The 15,384-nt window shown below is 52.2% G+C and overlaps 1 protein-coding gene across 6 annotated transcripts in view; it reads right to left on the bottom strand.

Annotated features, from left to right (window-relative positions):
- Window positions 1-7,665: 7,665 nt before the first annotated feature.
- MAST3 (microtubule associated serine/threonine kinase 3) overlaps window positions 7,666-15,384 on the bottom strand; it is a 49,085-nt gene continuing 41,366 nt past the window's right edge. For 4 of the 6 annotated variants that reach the window (XM_063147382.1, XM_063147380.1, XM_063147381.1 and 1 more), the window contains 4 exons: window positions 14,630-14,752; window positions 13,499-13,635; window positions 13,040-13,221; window positions 10,293-12,464 (listed from right to left, as the gene is read on the bottom strand). In XM_063147382.1, coding sequence (XP_063003452.1) covers window positions 11,317-12,464; window positions 13,040-13,221; window positions 13,499-13,635; window positions 14,630-14,752 — 1,590 coding nt within the window. In that variant the 3' untranslated portion in view covers window positions 10,293-11,316. Of the gene's footprint in view, window positions 8,771-9,976; window positions 12,465-13,039; window positions 13,222-13,498; window positions 13,636-14,629; window positions 14,753-15,384 lie in introns of those variants that run through there. The other 2 variants (XM_063147384.1, XM_063147385.1) reach the window with 2 other exon arrangements.

Raw genomic sequence — 15,384 nt, 5'->3', positions numbered from 1 at the left:
AACACTCTGGCCGTTGTATGTTGGACCAGTGGAAGTTTCAAAACAGTCTTCAAAGGCAGCCCCGCGTAGAGCACGTTACAGTAGTCTAGACAGAATGTAATTAAGGCATGTTCCACCGTGGCCAGGCCTGCCCTCTCTAGGAACAGGCCCGCGAGCAGGTTTTTTCTCCGCAACTAAGGGGGGGGGCTCCCAAAACGACCCACCTCTCCTCGTGAGGGTATCGGTCCACCCCCAGAAGGACAACCATGACTCTGAGGGGAACGGTTTGCACCCCATCTCCACGGCCCGCCTCAAAGAAAGGCCCGCTGGTCCACGGCCTCCGCTGAGGGCCAAAGCCAACCCCAACGAACTCGGTGCCGTAGCCAACTCCCTCCTTCTCAGGCAGAAACAGCGAAGCAGCCACCCCACAAGCCGCCAACGGGCCCAGAGACCTGCTCTCCCAACAAGAAATCCCACTTCCCCCACCAGTGGGTTGGGGAAAAGATGTAAAAAGATACTGAAGAAGCAGTCAGGCGTATAAATAGCAAGAACTCCAGATGGGAGAACGCAAATAGCCTGGCCTCATGGACAGGAAAGAGAGAAAAATCAACACGCCTCCCACCGAAGGAGACTTCATGGAATCATAGAATCATAGAATCACAGAGTTGGAAGGGGCCTACAAGGCCATCGAGTCCAACCCCCTGCTCAATGCAGGAGGTTGGACTCGGGTTCCAGGGGTGGGTTAGCTGCATACCCTCGCCCGAGAGAATCGGACCCCCCTCCCAGAAAGACGCCAGCTCCCTGAGGCGGTCGCTTCTTCACGCTCCGTCCATCTCCCCGCTATCAGTCCTGGAAAATAACTGCAGCATCCGAGGCAGGCAGCCTGTGTGCACCAGTTCATTTATTTATTCTTGCATTTATATCGCGCCTCTTTTTCCTCCAAGGAACCAAAGGCGGCATATATAACCCCCCTCCTCTTCTCCATGTTATCCTCAGAACAACAACCCTGTGAGGTGGGTTGGGCTGAGAGTCTGTGACTGGCCCAAAGTAGGTTTCCATGGCCGAGCGGGAACTAGAACCTGGATCTCCCAACTGCCAGTCCAACACTTTAACTGCTACACTGGCTGTCGCCAGGAAACCTTAAACCATTGAGGACTAGAGCCTTGAGGCGGACACCAAGCCCAAAAGGGAGCCTGCCCAGGAATAGGAAGAGGCACTGTGGGAGAGGAAGACGAGATGGAGCCGGCGGGACGTGGGATCCGTGGCAGGAGGAGTGTCGGGGGGGGGGGGCAAAGGTGGCAGCCTGCCCCAAAGACGGGGGACGTGCAGGAGTCAGGTGCTCCGGAGATGAAGAGGGCAAGGCTGCTTCTGTGCCAAATCCATAGGGCCAGGCGCCCAGTGGACCCCCTCCCTGCCTCCCCGGGAATCTGCCCCTGCGTCCACAGGGAAGCAAAAAGGATTCCCTTTCTGTGCTCTGCGCAAGCCTGAAATACTTCCCCGTCCCAGACGGGAAGAGAAGAATTAGGAGGAGCTGAAAAAGAAATAAAGGCAGGTTTATCTCTTCTTACGGCGCACACCAGCCTCCAGGTGCGTGGGACTCCAAATCCCAGCATCCCCCAGCCAGCCCTCTGGGCACCCGAAGAAAAATCGCAGGATACAAAGAAAAAGTTGGCTTCCTTCCCCTGCAAATGGGCAGGCGGGGTCGTGGAGCCCTCGCCAAGAAAAGGGGGGCGCGTCGGGGGCAAAGGGGGGCACAAGTGTATCGCTGCACATAAATCGCCCCAGTCCTGCCCCACCCCCGGGGTCCAGAGAGGGGTGCACCCAAGACCCCCCCTCCCCCCACACAGCCCCACTGCGCCCGGCAGAGGGCTCCACCGCCCCCCTTCTCTTCCTTTTGAAACGTGAACAGGATAAAACGTTGCAAAACTTGCAAACGTGCATCCCAAACGCCCCCCCCTTCCCCATGATTTTCCGGTGGGGGAGTGAGCAAGGCAACAGCTCAAGTTGGGTTAGGAGCCCACACAAAGACCCCCCCCTTTCCGCTTCCCCCCCCCCCCCCATCGGATGGGGGGTAGGCGAGAAACAAAATCTCTTTCCCCCTCCACACACACACACACACCACCCCAGAGGGGGAAATGCCCCCTCTCCCCCCCAAAAAAAACTGGCCCTTCTTTCTTTTAAAAGGGGAGGGGGCAGGCTTTAATGCAGCTGAGGACTGCGGTGCAATGCAATGCAAAGACCCCCCTTTTTGCACCCCCCCCTCATTGCTCCCCGGGGGAGGGGTGGGTTTTGCATGGCATTAAACCCCCCCCCTCCAAAAAAAGGTCTTTTTGCAATGCAGTTATGAGCAAGGAGGGGGGGTGCAAAGCTCCCTCTCTCCCCTCCCCGCAAGACGAGGAGGGGCTTTTGCAACGGCGCAGGGGGGCCGCCCCCGCCCGCCCCCTTTACCTCTTTTTCGCCCGCGAAGCGCCCCCGACCGCGGTGCGGGTCTCCCTCTCCTCAGGCGCTAAAACGCAGCTGCAGCCCAGCGGAGAGGCGGAAAGAACCGAGCGACGGCGGAAGGAACCGAACTCGCCTCTTCGGAGCCGAAGGCGCCTGCCGAGCCGCCCGAGCGCCGGTGGCGGAAAGAGCCGAGCCGCCGCCCGAGCGGAGCCGAAAGGGCTTGGACGACACAGGGGCAGCGGTTCTTTTGTCTGCAAGGCTAGACCGTAGGGTTATTTTTGGAGGGTTCGCTAAACGCGAAGAAGGCGTTTATTTGTGTTTTTCTTTTAGAGTTAGGAAAAAAGTCCTACATTCCCGACACTGGGTGTTGTAGCCCTTTTTATCTGTCTAAACATGCATAGGATTGCACCTTTAATGCTGAGGTTTTATACTGAGGGAGTGTTCCCTTTAAAAAGGGAATATAAATATATAAATATTCTAAAATAAACTTAAAAGATGAATAAATACTGCACACGGAGTGGAAGAGGAGCCTGGCTTATGCCAACCCTGCAATAGATAGATATTGAACGTTGCGGGGGAGCGACGTCCTTGCAGTGTAGTCCAGGCGATTCTGGTCAAACTGCCCCCATTTCTCAGAATCACCCCAAGGCCAACAACGTTTGTTGTACTCCTTCCCCAACATGGAAGATGTGTTGGTGATGTAAAATCTAGAATGTCCGTTTCCCCCTGACACGCAGACTCGCATTCACACAGGCATGTACGCCCACGCCTGCACACGTGTACACGCAAGCACCCATTCACGCTCACATACACATGCACCCCCCCGACATTCCACAAAGCTCTATGTGCAATCCCCTTCATATATTCCTTTCACAAATCCCTGTTCCCCCTTTAAGAACACTCCGTTCCTTTCAATTTCCCGTTTTGGGTTTGGCTCCCCTCCAAGCATAAACAAATCCAATCCATTGTATCCCCCACCAGGAATGTAAATAAAGACACGCATGGCTGCAAACCACCCAGCTAGCTCAGCTCCAAGGAGGACCCGGTCTACCGCCATTAGAAGCCTGCGCAGGAGAGCAAATGGGGACACCTGGAAAATGTGAACGGGTGCGCAAAGCAGAGAAGGGGAGTGGCCAGGTGCCCCCCATAAGAACTCCATTTACCCCCATGCAAGTGGCACATAGGCATTTTCCCAGACCCCTAGCCATGTCAATTTCAGAGGACACTGATTAAGTTAACCCTGCTGAATACACTCCACTGACTAGCTGCCCAGACATCACCATATTATTGGACATCGGGAAAAACTTCCTGACTGTTAGAGCAGTACGACAATGGAATCAGTTACCTAGGGAGGTTGTGGGCTCTCCCACACTAGAGGCCTTCAAGAGGCAACTGAAAAACCATCTGCTTTAGGGTGGATTCCTGCATTGAGCAGGGGGTTGGACTCGATGGCCTTGTAGGCCCCTTCCAACTCTGCTATTCTATGATTCTATGATTCTATTAATATTATTATTGTTTATTTATTTATTTATATAGCACCATCAGTGTACAGAGTAAAACAATAAAATAGCAAAACCCTGCCGCATAGGCTTACATTCTAATAGAATCATCATAAAACAATAAGAAGGGGAAGAGAATGCACCAAACAGGCACAGGGGAGAGTAAAACTAACAGTATAAAAGTCAGATCAAAATCAAGTTTTAAAAGCTTTAGAAAAAAGAAAAGATTTTAGCTGAGCTTTAAAAACTGCGATTGAACTTGTAGTTCGCAAATGTTCTGGAAGAGCGTTCCAGGCGTAAGGGGCGGTGGAAGAAAAGGGATGAAGCCGAGCAAGGGAAGTAGAGACCCTTGGGTGGGTAAGAAACATGGCATCAGAGGAGCGAAGAGCATGAGTGGGGCAATAGTGTGAGATGAGAGAGGAAAGATAGGAAGGAGCTAGACTGTGAAAAGCTTTGTAGGTCAACAGGAGAAGTTTATATTGGACTCTGAGGTGAATTGGAAGCCAATGAAGAGATTTCAGCACACCTGGGAGCAGGTATACCGTATTTCCCCACTGCAGTTCCTCTCTTTGACCACCGCTTGAGTGCACCTGTGCACCTGTGCATGCCTGGATGACGGGACAGGTGAGGTGGACCAATGAAATGTTAACCAACATTAAAATCACTCCACTGGCTGCCAATTAGTTTCCGGGCAAAGTACAAAGTGTTGGTCATTACCTTTAAAGCCCTAAATGGTTTGGGTCCAGGTTACCTGTGGGGTCGCCTTCTCCCATACAGTCCGCCCCGCGCACTCAGGTCCTCTGGGGTGAACTTACTTCAGTCAGCTAAAACTAGGCTGACATCAGTTTCTCAGAGGACCTTTTCTTTTGTCGCCCCCAGATTGTGGAACGGCCTGCTGGAGGAGATTCGTAAAATTAACTCTCTGTGTGATTTTAAGGCAGCTTTAAAGACTAGCCTTTTCCGGCAGGCCTATCCAGATCAATGTAAAATCAAGAATTTTTAAGGTGTATTGATTCCTGTTCTAATGTTGTTCCCCACCTTGATCCAAAGAGAGAGGCGGGTAAGAAATAAATACATTTATTATTACTCTATTTCTTTGATTCGAAGACACACTTTTCCCTCCTTATAAACATCTCTAAAAATGGGGTGCGTCTTAGAATCGCGGGTGTGTCTTAGGGTTTTTTTTTTCCAGTTGGTGGTACTGACATTAGTGTGCGTCTTACAATCAATGGCATCTTACAATCGAAGAAATAATAATAATAATAATAATAATAATAAATTATATTATTATTATTAATAATAATAATAATAATAATAATAATAATAATAATAATAAAAAATAATTCTGCCAAGACTCTTGTTCATGCATTGGTTATTTATCTGTTGGACTACTGCAACCTTCTTCTTTCTGGCCTTCCTTCTTCTCACATCAGTCCGTTGGTTTCTGTTCAACACTCTGCTGCTAAGATCATCTTCTTGGCTCGCCGCTCTGACCATGTTACTCCGCTTCTGAAATCTCTTCATTGGCTTCCAGTTCACCTCAGAATCCAATATAAACTTCTCCTGTTGACCTACAAAGCTTTTCACAGCCTAGCTCCTTCCTATCTCTCCTCTCTCATCTCACACTATTGCCCTGCTCATGCTCTTCGCTCCTCTGATGCCATGTTTCTCACCTGCCCAAAGGTCTCTCCTTCCCTTGCTCGGCTTCGTCCATTTTCTTCCGCTGCCCCTTACGCCTGGAACGCTCTTCCATAACATTTGCGCACTACAAGTTCAATCGCAGTTTTTAAAGCTCAGCTAAAATCTTTTCTTTTTTCTAAAGCTTTTAAAACTTGATCTTGATCTTACTTTTATGCTGTTAGTTTTACTCTCCCCTGTGCCTGTTTGGTGCATTCTCTTCCCCTTCTTATTGTTTTATTATGATTCTATTAGAATGTAAGCCTATGTGGCAGGGTTTTGCTATTTCATTGTTTTACTCTGTACAGCGCCATGTACACTGATGGTGCTATATAAATTATTATTATTAATGTGAGCAAATGACGTGTAACATCTGGACTGTATATGCTGTGGTTTGAATGCAACGTGTTGTGATCCTGTCTTTGCTGCGTGAGCACCAGGTCATCACGCTATTCTCGAGAATAAACGTTTGGTGCCCAACGCCTTGTCTGTGGTCTTTTGCGAGTGTTTCGATATTGGGCCTTGGTGCACTCTGATTAGCATAATTTATGCAACATTGGGACTACAACTTTCATCAGCCCCAGCTCTGACAGCCACGTTGTGATCTTTCCACGCACAGCAGAGAGTGAAGAGCCCATGCACAACCGGAAATCTGGGGATGTGCTGCTGCTTTTTTACGTCTTCTACCTCTATGGCTAAAGCTGAGCGGCAGGCGGAAGCTCAGGCGGAAGTGATGTCACGGGTTCCGGGGAGAGCCGAGAGCGCCCGAGCGGGCACGCGAAGCGTCTGGTTGGCCGGAAATGACCGAAAGTCACCGGCAAGTCACGGAAATGGCCGAATCCTTGACCGAGCGGCTTCGGAAGCGTCCGGCCACTTGCTATTACGTCATCGCGCTCCGAAGTTACAAAAATTCCATTTTGCGGGCAAAATTGGAAGGGAAAAGCATTTTCCTCCTTGATTGTTTTGGTTGACTGGCCTGAAAAACACGAACATGCTAATTTACAAAGTGTCGCTTTCTCTCTTTTTATTGTGGCTTTTAATGTTACCTTGTTGTTGCAAGTTGGAATTTTTTGGAGTTAATAGAAGTATTGCAGAAGTATTTTCGTGTTCTTTTTGACGCGTTTTGCATGTAAACTGCTTGGAGATTTCATTACACGAGTGGTATACAAATGCTATTAGCCTGTATGAATAAATATGTAACTACCAATATATGTGTTATAAAACAAACAAACCTATTTCTGTCTAAATGGATTGAGCTTCAGCCTCAGCTATAAAAACAAATATTTTTAATCTTGTATTTTAAGTTTCTAGCTTAGAAATTCCACCACTTTTTTTAAAAAATGCTTTAAATCAGACTTCTCCAGGCTGGGGCTGAGTTGGACTCCAGGTCCCATAATCCACCGAGTTGGGGATGAGTGTTTTAGAGCGCAGTCCCTTTAGCTCTTTCCTGAGAGTAAGCCCCATGAGCTCAGGAGGATTTTCTTCTGGGTAGCCATGGAGAGGATTGGACCGTTAAGCGGCTTTTGCTAAGCTGCTTTGGATGCAGTAACGGCGGTGAAAACTAGTTCTGTAGCATGTGCAAAGTGCTCCCCCCCCCCCCCAAGCATGAAGTTTGGGAAACTGGACAGCTCCGACTAGATTCCGTGCTGGTGAGGATAGACTTAAGCAGATGCAAATAACGAACTGGAGGAAACAACCTGGCTTTGAAAATGTCACTCATTTAAAAATGCTTTAAATAAAGAAATAATAAATAAATAAAACCCCAAAATGACGGGGGAAAGTTCACCTGTTGAACTTCTGCCTTTCACCCCACCCCAATAGGGAAGCTTCCCGCACCCACCCACCCAATCAGCCATAGGGTACCTGTGGGACGTCTTCCCTAACCAGACGCCCTCCAGATCTGTTGGACTGGAACCCCCAGCATCCCCAGCACGCTGGCCAATTCTCTCCCCCCACCCCCCAAAGCAGCATATGGGGTTTCTCTCTCCCCCCCCCCCCCCACACACACCAAAGCCTGCTTGGCATAACAACTGCAGCATTTGTCACAAGCCAGGAAAGTCACCCAAAGTGTTGCACATATATTTTATTTTTCCTGTCCAGACAGGCTTCCGCAGGGGGGAGCCTGAAGATGGTTTTGTACAGCACAACCAAGGAAGAGGTTTTTTATTTTTAAAATCCAAACAGAACTCCAGTAAAATCCGGCCCCCATCTCCCCCCCATTTCTTTTTTAGAGCCGCGTGAGCGCAGAAGGAAGAGGACCCCAGACCAGCCCTAAAACTGCCTCTCGGCCCCTGACCTCAATGACCCAAGTGGTGAATCCCGGGTGGGGGAGAAGGGAGCAGCAAGCCAATCCTGCCCATGAAACGGGGTGCAGAGGCCCCACAAACAAGCAGGGAGAAGATGATTGGAAAAGGTTAATTGGGGGGGACCCCCCTCCCCCAGCAAGCAATTAATCCAGGAGTTATCAAGTGGGGGTTCAATTGAGGGTCCTGGAACTCTTCACATCTGCAGGGAGATGGTGAACTGTACAAGGACAGAGGCTGAGCCGGCAGCCTCCCAAGGAGGCCTTCTCCCCACATGTCCCGAATAATTCATCTGGCCAGGTGTTCGATTCGCAGGGTGGCGCGGGCACCCCTGGGCAACCAGACGCGACGAGACCCCTGCTCCTGAGAAGCTGGCAGGTGGGGCAGAGCAGGGAGCGTGCCCTTCACGCCGTCTGGAGGGAGGGGGGCCAGGAGGTAGATCTGACTTGACTCCAGTTTGCAATCGGCAGGCCTGGGGAAACCCGGCTGGTGTTTACAGCAGGGGTGCAGAACCTTTTCAACCCGAGGGCCGGAATCCTCTCCAGAGGATCTCGGGGACCACGCTCCAGTGGTGGGCGTGGCCAAACACACCGGCACATTTCAGCTGAAAGCTTCTATTGCCAGTAGCTCAGACCTTTCAAAACAGCGGGGAAATGCACAAAAGCCAGGCACCCACCCACACAACTGGCAATTGGCGGAAAGGGCATGTGACTCGAGGGACGTCCAGCGCCCCGGTTTGCTCAGACGCATTTGAGACGCTGTTCAGGGGTGGGAGCAAACGTTCACTGGAGCGCCCAGGAGGGCAAGATTCTTGCGAAAGTGGCTCAGGAGACAGGATTTGGGGCTGTGTGTGTCTTCTCTCCTTATCCTCTGAAGGTAAATAAAAAGTAAAAGTCTCCCAGAGCCTGTCACATTTACAACGATCTGTCTTTACCCTGGATTTCGCCTTGCTTCGAAAAACAAGCATTCTCCCCGCCCCCCGCCTAGAAAGTGCTGAGTGGCAGCCCAAATTGGAGCATGTTTTAAAAGAGGTGCAAACTCTACGGGCCCTTCCTTCCCCCATATAATGATCTGGGTGGGCCGAAATGCAACATGTGCTGCAAGGCCCCAGGCCCCGAAGCGGTATTTGGGGCAGAACTAAGCAGCAACAGCTGCCCCCCCCCCCCCAGCAATCTTTCTTTCTCCCCTTCCAAGTTGGACCATAGTGCATCCCTGAGCGCTACGGAAAAAGTGCACCCTTAAGGCAGCCGAGGACTCTCTCAGGGGAGATTTCTGGGCAGAGCCCCAAAGCAGAGGGCAAAAAGCAGCAGAGAATCCGGTTGAAGTCTTCAGCGCGTCTTCGGCAGAGAGCGGGGCGCAAAGTGGGCGGTGGCATAACACACCCCCCCCCAAAAAAAACCACACCGTGATCCAGTTTCTGAGCCCCAACGCCCACCTGTCTTCAGGGACTCTGAAATAACCAATAAGGTTTTCTTAACGCCCATAGGATTTTGTATTTTTAAATGATCCTTCTTTACACACCGAAATAGACATGAATTTGAAAAGTCTTTTAGGGGAGAGGGTGCAGAAGGGAATAGAGGAGGGGTCCTCATACGGGCCACGGGTCCATCTAGCCTAGAACAGCCCACTCCGGGGCTGGTGATTCTCCATCTCCCCGAGGGCCAAATTCAATTTCAGCGACATTTTCGGGGGCAGTGGGTGGCGGGGCCCCAATCCCCCGAGCACCAGCCTCTTTTTGTTTAAAGGTCTCCCTGCCTTAGGAGAGGCATTCCAGCCTTTGAGGAAGGGCAAACAGCCCCAGCCCCAGATCTCATCGCTTTGATAACCGGGCCTCTGCAGGGTCCAACTTTCAGCGAGAGAATTGGGCTACCAGTAGCGTGTAGTGGCTAGCCAGCTTTCTCCAACACGGTACCTTTCAGATGTGCCAGACGACAACTCCCATGACACCCAGGATGATGGGGGCTGAATTCCAACACATCTGGAGCACCCCAGGTTGGGGAAGGCTAGTCTCTGTCTTGAAAAAGCATGGTGGGGTGTTGTTTTTTGGAGGGGGTGCCTGGAGGGGGTGCCCGGGCCCTTCCTTCCCCCATATAATGATCTGGGTGGGCCGAAATGCAACATGTGCTGCAAGGCCCCAGGCCCCGAAGCGGTATTTGGGGCAGAACTAAGCAGCAACAGCTGCCCCCCCCCCCAGCAATCTTTCTTTCTCCCCTTCCAAGTTGGACCATAGTGCATCCCTGAGCGCTACGGAAAAAGTGCACCCTTAAGGCAGCCGAGGACTCTCTCAGGGGAGATTTCTGGGCAGAGCCCCAAAGCAGAGGGCAAAAAGCAGCAGAGAATCCGGTTGAAGTCTTCAGCGCGTCTTCGGCAGAGAGCGGGGCGCAAAGTGGGCGGTGGCATAACACACACACCCCCAAAAAAACCACACCGTGATCCAGTTTCTGAGCCCCAACGCCCACCTGTCTTCAGGGACTCTGAAATAACCAATAAGGTTTTCTTAACGCCCATAGGATTTTGTATTTTTAAATGATCCTTCTTTACACACCGAAATAGACATGAATTTGAAAAGTCTTTTAGGGGAGAGGGTGCAGAAGGGAATAGAGGAGGGGTCCTCATACGGGCCACGGGTCCATCTAGCCTAGAACAGCCCACTCCGGGGCTGGTGATTCTCCATCTCCCCGAGGGCCAAATTCAATTTCAGCGACATTTTCGGGGGCAGTGGGTGGCGGGGCCCCAATCCCCCGAGCACCAGCCTCTTTTTGTTTAAAGGTCTCCCTGCCTTAGGAGAGGCATTCCAGCCTTTGAGGAAGGGCAAACAGCCCCAGCCCCAGATCTCATCGCTTTGATAACCGGGCCTCTGCAGGGTCCAACTTTCAGCGAGAGAATTGGGCTACCAGTAGCGTGTAGTGGCTAGCCAGCTTTCTCCAACACGGTACCTTTCAGATGTGCCAGACGACAACTCCCATGACACCCAGGATGATGGGGGCTGAATTCCAACACATCTGGAGCACCCCAGGTTGGGGAAGGCTAGTCTCTGTCTTGAAAAAGCATGGTGGGGTGTTGTTTTTTGGAGGGGGTGCCTGGAGTGCAAAGACCCTGCCCTGGGCGGCTGCAAAGGGCAGAGCAGAGATCTGGAGCCTTGGGGGGGGGTTTCGTTTATGGCGTGGGCAGAAGTGCAGCTTTGGAAGCTTCCCCCACCCCCCGTCAGGAGCACTTAAAAATGCCCCCAGCCCCAAAGTGCAAGAGAAACAGGAGCCCTTTTCCAGTTAGCGGAAAGCGTCCGCCCTCTCCTTCACCTCCAGCCCTTCGCTTGGCTTCAGTCACAGCCCCCCAAGTCCCCATGGGGTGAGAAGGGGAAGGAGGCGGGTGGGTCACAAGGAGGAAAAGGGACCCCCCCCCCGGTTTGTGTCCCTCGGCTACTCGTCCTCGGGGGCTCTTCTCTGTCCTCGGACGAGGTCCCCTTTCTGGTCTTCCGGGCGCAGGACGCCTTTCGCGGCCCCCGGGTGCTGCTTTTCCAGATCTGCCCCCACGGGCCCCCTGGGGGGGTCGGGGGGCCCGGCGTCCCCCTTCTCCCCGCGGCGTGTCCTGGGCCCGGCTCCGAGGGGGGGCGAGCTCTCCTTCTGCTCCCGGCTGCCCCGGCGCTGGGAGGAGACGCTCTTGTACTCGACGGCCGTGGTCCCATCGTCCTGCTCGATGTAGACCCGGGCCTCCAGCCGGGCGGGGTAGGAGCCCTGGCACTCCCAGGCGGCCCCGGCCCCCTCGTCTCCTTGCACCGCGATGTGGGGCACCGGGGCGGGCTTGAGGACGGCCGCCACGAGGGGCGAGGGGCCGGGCCTGCCCTCCACCCACGGGGCCGCGTGGGCGCTCTTCCGCCAGGCCATGGGTTTGCTCTCGGCCGGGTCCTCGCCGCCGGACGCGGGCTCGGGCTCGTCGAAGCTCACCTCCTGGACGGCCTCCTGCTTCTTGAAGGAGTCCCGGCGCTCGGACAGGTTCAGCCGCCGCATGACCACCACCTCCTGGTCTCGCTCGTGGCGCTCCGTGGGCCAGTCGCGCAGCCGGGGAGCGCCAGCACCGGCCTCTCCCCCACTGCTCTCGCCCTCGTCTCCCGAGACGGGCATCTCCAGCATCAGCTGGCGGCCGCCGGCCATCTTCTTCTCGGCCAGGACACCCGGGATCTTCTCGGCCGACTGGACGCGCTTGAGCAGCGGGGAGCGGGCGCCGTCGGCGCTGCGGGGGCGCGAGGCCTGCCGCACCACGGTGGGCGGGGAGAGCGTTTTGCCCTGGAAGGCCTGGGTGGCGCTCTTGGTGAACGAGGGCAGCGGAGACGGGGGCCTCTGCGGCGACGGGGGCTGTGGGGCGGCGGCGGCGGCGGAGGAGGAGGCGGAGGACGGGGTGCAGGCCAGAGGCGAGGGCGGGATGCTGCTGGTGGACTTGCGCCGGCCGACCTTGTAGCGCTGGCTGCTGAGCTTGGGCGCCAGGCCGTGCAGGGAGCTGGGCCGGATGTGGCCTGCCGGAGACGTGGGCGTGCTGGAGGACGGGGAGGTGCTCTGCGGCGAGACCGAATCTGGGCCGGAGGGAAGGGAGGGGGGAGAAAGCGGCAGGAGCGGGGCCAGAGTTAGAGGCAAAACGAAGCGGAAGAGGAGGAGTCCCCCGGACATATACACCCGCCCCTGTTTGAAAACTGGCTTTCACGTTAGCGGTTTTCATGGTTTTAAAGTTGGTATATTGGTTTTTAACATTCCGCCTTTTAATCTTTGTAAACCACCCAGAGAGCTTCAGCTATGGGGCGGTATATAAATATAATAATCCTTAATAATAATTCACACGCAAAGCGATCATTTCACTTAGGCAGGGTCTACACTACCGCTTTATAACAGTATTGACAACTGTTGGGGCCCCGTAGACTGTTTTCAAAGTGTCCCTATCCTGCTTGGTGTAGACCTGGCCTTATGCTCTACTTTTTTAATTATTATAATTATTATTATTTATTTATATAGCACCATCAATGTACATGGTGCTATATATAAAAAACAACAAGTATACAACTTATCAGAGCTAAGGGGATCAAGCATTTTGATCAGGAGGCTTGGAGTGGGCAGAAGGGCTGGAGGAGAGACGCACTGTTCCAGAAACTCCTACCTGGTGGGAAGTCCGGGGCAGGGCTGCGGCAAGGGGGGGTCGGCCCAGGAGACAGGCTGTGGGTCGGGGAGCCGGGCAGGCTCTCGCTGGAGGAGAGTGAGTGATGGAGGCCGGAGGAGAAGCTGCGGCTGGTGTGGAGCACGGACGTTTGCTTTGAGATCTTCTTGAAGAGGGATTTCCTCCTAGGAAGAGAAGCGGGCAAAACCACACTTGTTTGTTTACAGTATTATTTTTTGTTTAATTCCACTCCTCCAGCTCCTAGCACAGCTTGCATGTAATCGGTAAAACTAGGCAGTCCCTGCCTGCAGGGTTACAATTCAAAAAGACACAACACACAAGGAAAGAAGCACGTGGAGGGGGGAGGAAAACTGAAGCTGACTTTCCACAGGGTACTCCACCTGGCTCCGACCCCTGCCTGCCCCCCACCTTTGGGCCCCAAGAGCCGTGGCTCCACCTCACCGGTCTTGGCTGTCCCGTTTGCGGCCCTTCTTGCTCCGGCGCGCCATGCGGGTCTTGGAACTGTTCTTGCGGGCCGGGCCCACCTTGATAGTGGTGTTCTCCAGGGCGGTGGTCCTCAGCGCCACCTTGTTCCCGCTCTGCAAGAGAGAGAGAGACAACAGCGGGCCATCACTGGAGCCCAGGCCCTGCGACGCAGGAATGGTGACCTCCCTGCCGGCCACAAATCTGCCGTGGCCACCAGAGTATCGGGCTGAGCAGAAGGCGGGGCTGATGTGTTTGTGGGTGGAGATTACTTGTGCAACCCTTCATACCAATTGTACAAGCTTTGGGGGTGTACGCAAGAGTTTTACTAGGGTTGTAGTGATGGTGTAATTTTAATTTTAGAGGCATGGGTGTCAGGAACAGGACCTTCTCAGTGGTGGCCCCACATCTGTCGGGACTCACTCTCCAGGGAGATACGCAAGGCCTCATCCCTGCTGGCAATTTAAAAACACACAGCTGAAGTCACATGGATTCCAGTCTGCATTTGAGGCTTAAAACCATTAGCTGCTGCGGTGTGTGTGTTTCATTGTAATTATACGTCCACGTTTTTGCGTATTCCTGCAAGCCGCCTGGTGAGGGCGGTGCACCACCCCGAAAGACGAGTTAAAGAATGTAATAATATGAATAATAATCGAGGTTTTAACCACCATCATTATTATTATTGCTACTGCAAGCTTCACATGTCATGTTTTCCTTGCAGAAAAAGATTGGTTATAAACTTAAGTGATAATAAACAAACGTAATCCTGACATACAAAATAATTATAACGAAAACTTCTAAGCCGACCACGTATGTCCTGGATTGTAAAATAATAGTGAAAAACACAAATAGAACTTAAAAGTGCTACCCTCTCTCAATAATTCGATTTAAATTCAACGTAGTTCTTTTTATCTGTTTTAATTCCTTTTATTCTTATTCTTCTCTCTCTATCTTTTCTCTTTGTTGATTTTGTTTTGGAAAACTAATAAAATCTTAATAAATAAATGTAAGTAAATATAAATAAAAATATTTGAGCATGATGCCTTTTTTGGCCTCGTTTTCTGCGGTGGTCGCCTGGTGCGACTTTCCCAGGCTGGCTAGACTACCCACCTTCAGCAGCAGCTCCACCACATCCATGTGAACCAGCCCCAGCACCGACTCGCCGTTCACGTGCGTGATGAGGTCTCCCGCTCGGAGTCCAGCCTCCTGAGCCGGGCTGCTGTCCTCCACACTCTGCCATAGAAATGCACAAAGAGGCCTCCGGTTCTTACCGGTTTTTAAAATCCAACAAAAGTCCTACAATCTTAGCCATGTTTAGACAGGAAAAAAATCCTACAATCCTATGCATGTTTACATAGAAAAGTCCTACAATCCTATGCATGTATAGACAGTAAAGTCCTACAATCCTATGCATGTTTAGACAGGAAAAGTCCGGCAATCTTATCCATGTTTAGACAGAAAAAAGTCCTACAATCCTATGCATGGTTAGACAGAAAGAAGCCCTACAATCTTATGCATGTTTAGACAGGAAAAGTCCTACCATCCTATGCATGTTTAGACAGAAAGAAATCCTATAATCTTATGCATGTTTAGACAGGAAAAGTCCTGCAATCTTATCCATGTTTAGACAGGAAAAAGTCCTACAATCCTATGCATGTTTAGACAGAAAGAAATCCTGCAATCTTATGCATGTTTAGACAGGAAAAGTCCTGCAATCTTATCCATGTTTAGACAGGAAAAAGTCCTACAATCCTATGCATGTTTAGACAGAAAACAAGGTGCTACAACTCCCCGCCTTCTCCAGCCAGCACAACCCCCCCCCCCCGCCTCTCTCCCCTGGATCCCAGCCCCCCTCTGCGCAGCCT

Source organism: Elgaria multicarinata, chromosome 23, assembly GCF_023053635.1.
Source record: "Elgaria multicarinata webbii isolate HBS135686 ecotype San Diego chromosome 23, rElgMul1.1.pri, whole genome shotgun sequence".
In the NCBI taxonomy this organism is placed as follows: domain Eukaryota; kingdom Metazoa; phylum Chordata; class Lepidosauria; order Squamata; family Anguidae; genus Elgaria; species Elgaria multicarinata.
Note: the sequence above shows the minus strand (reverse complement) of the source record. Positions and strands in the feature narration are given on the sequence as shown.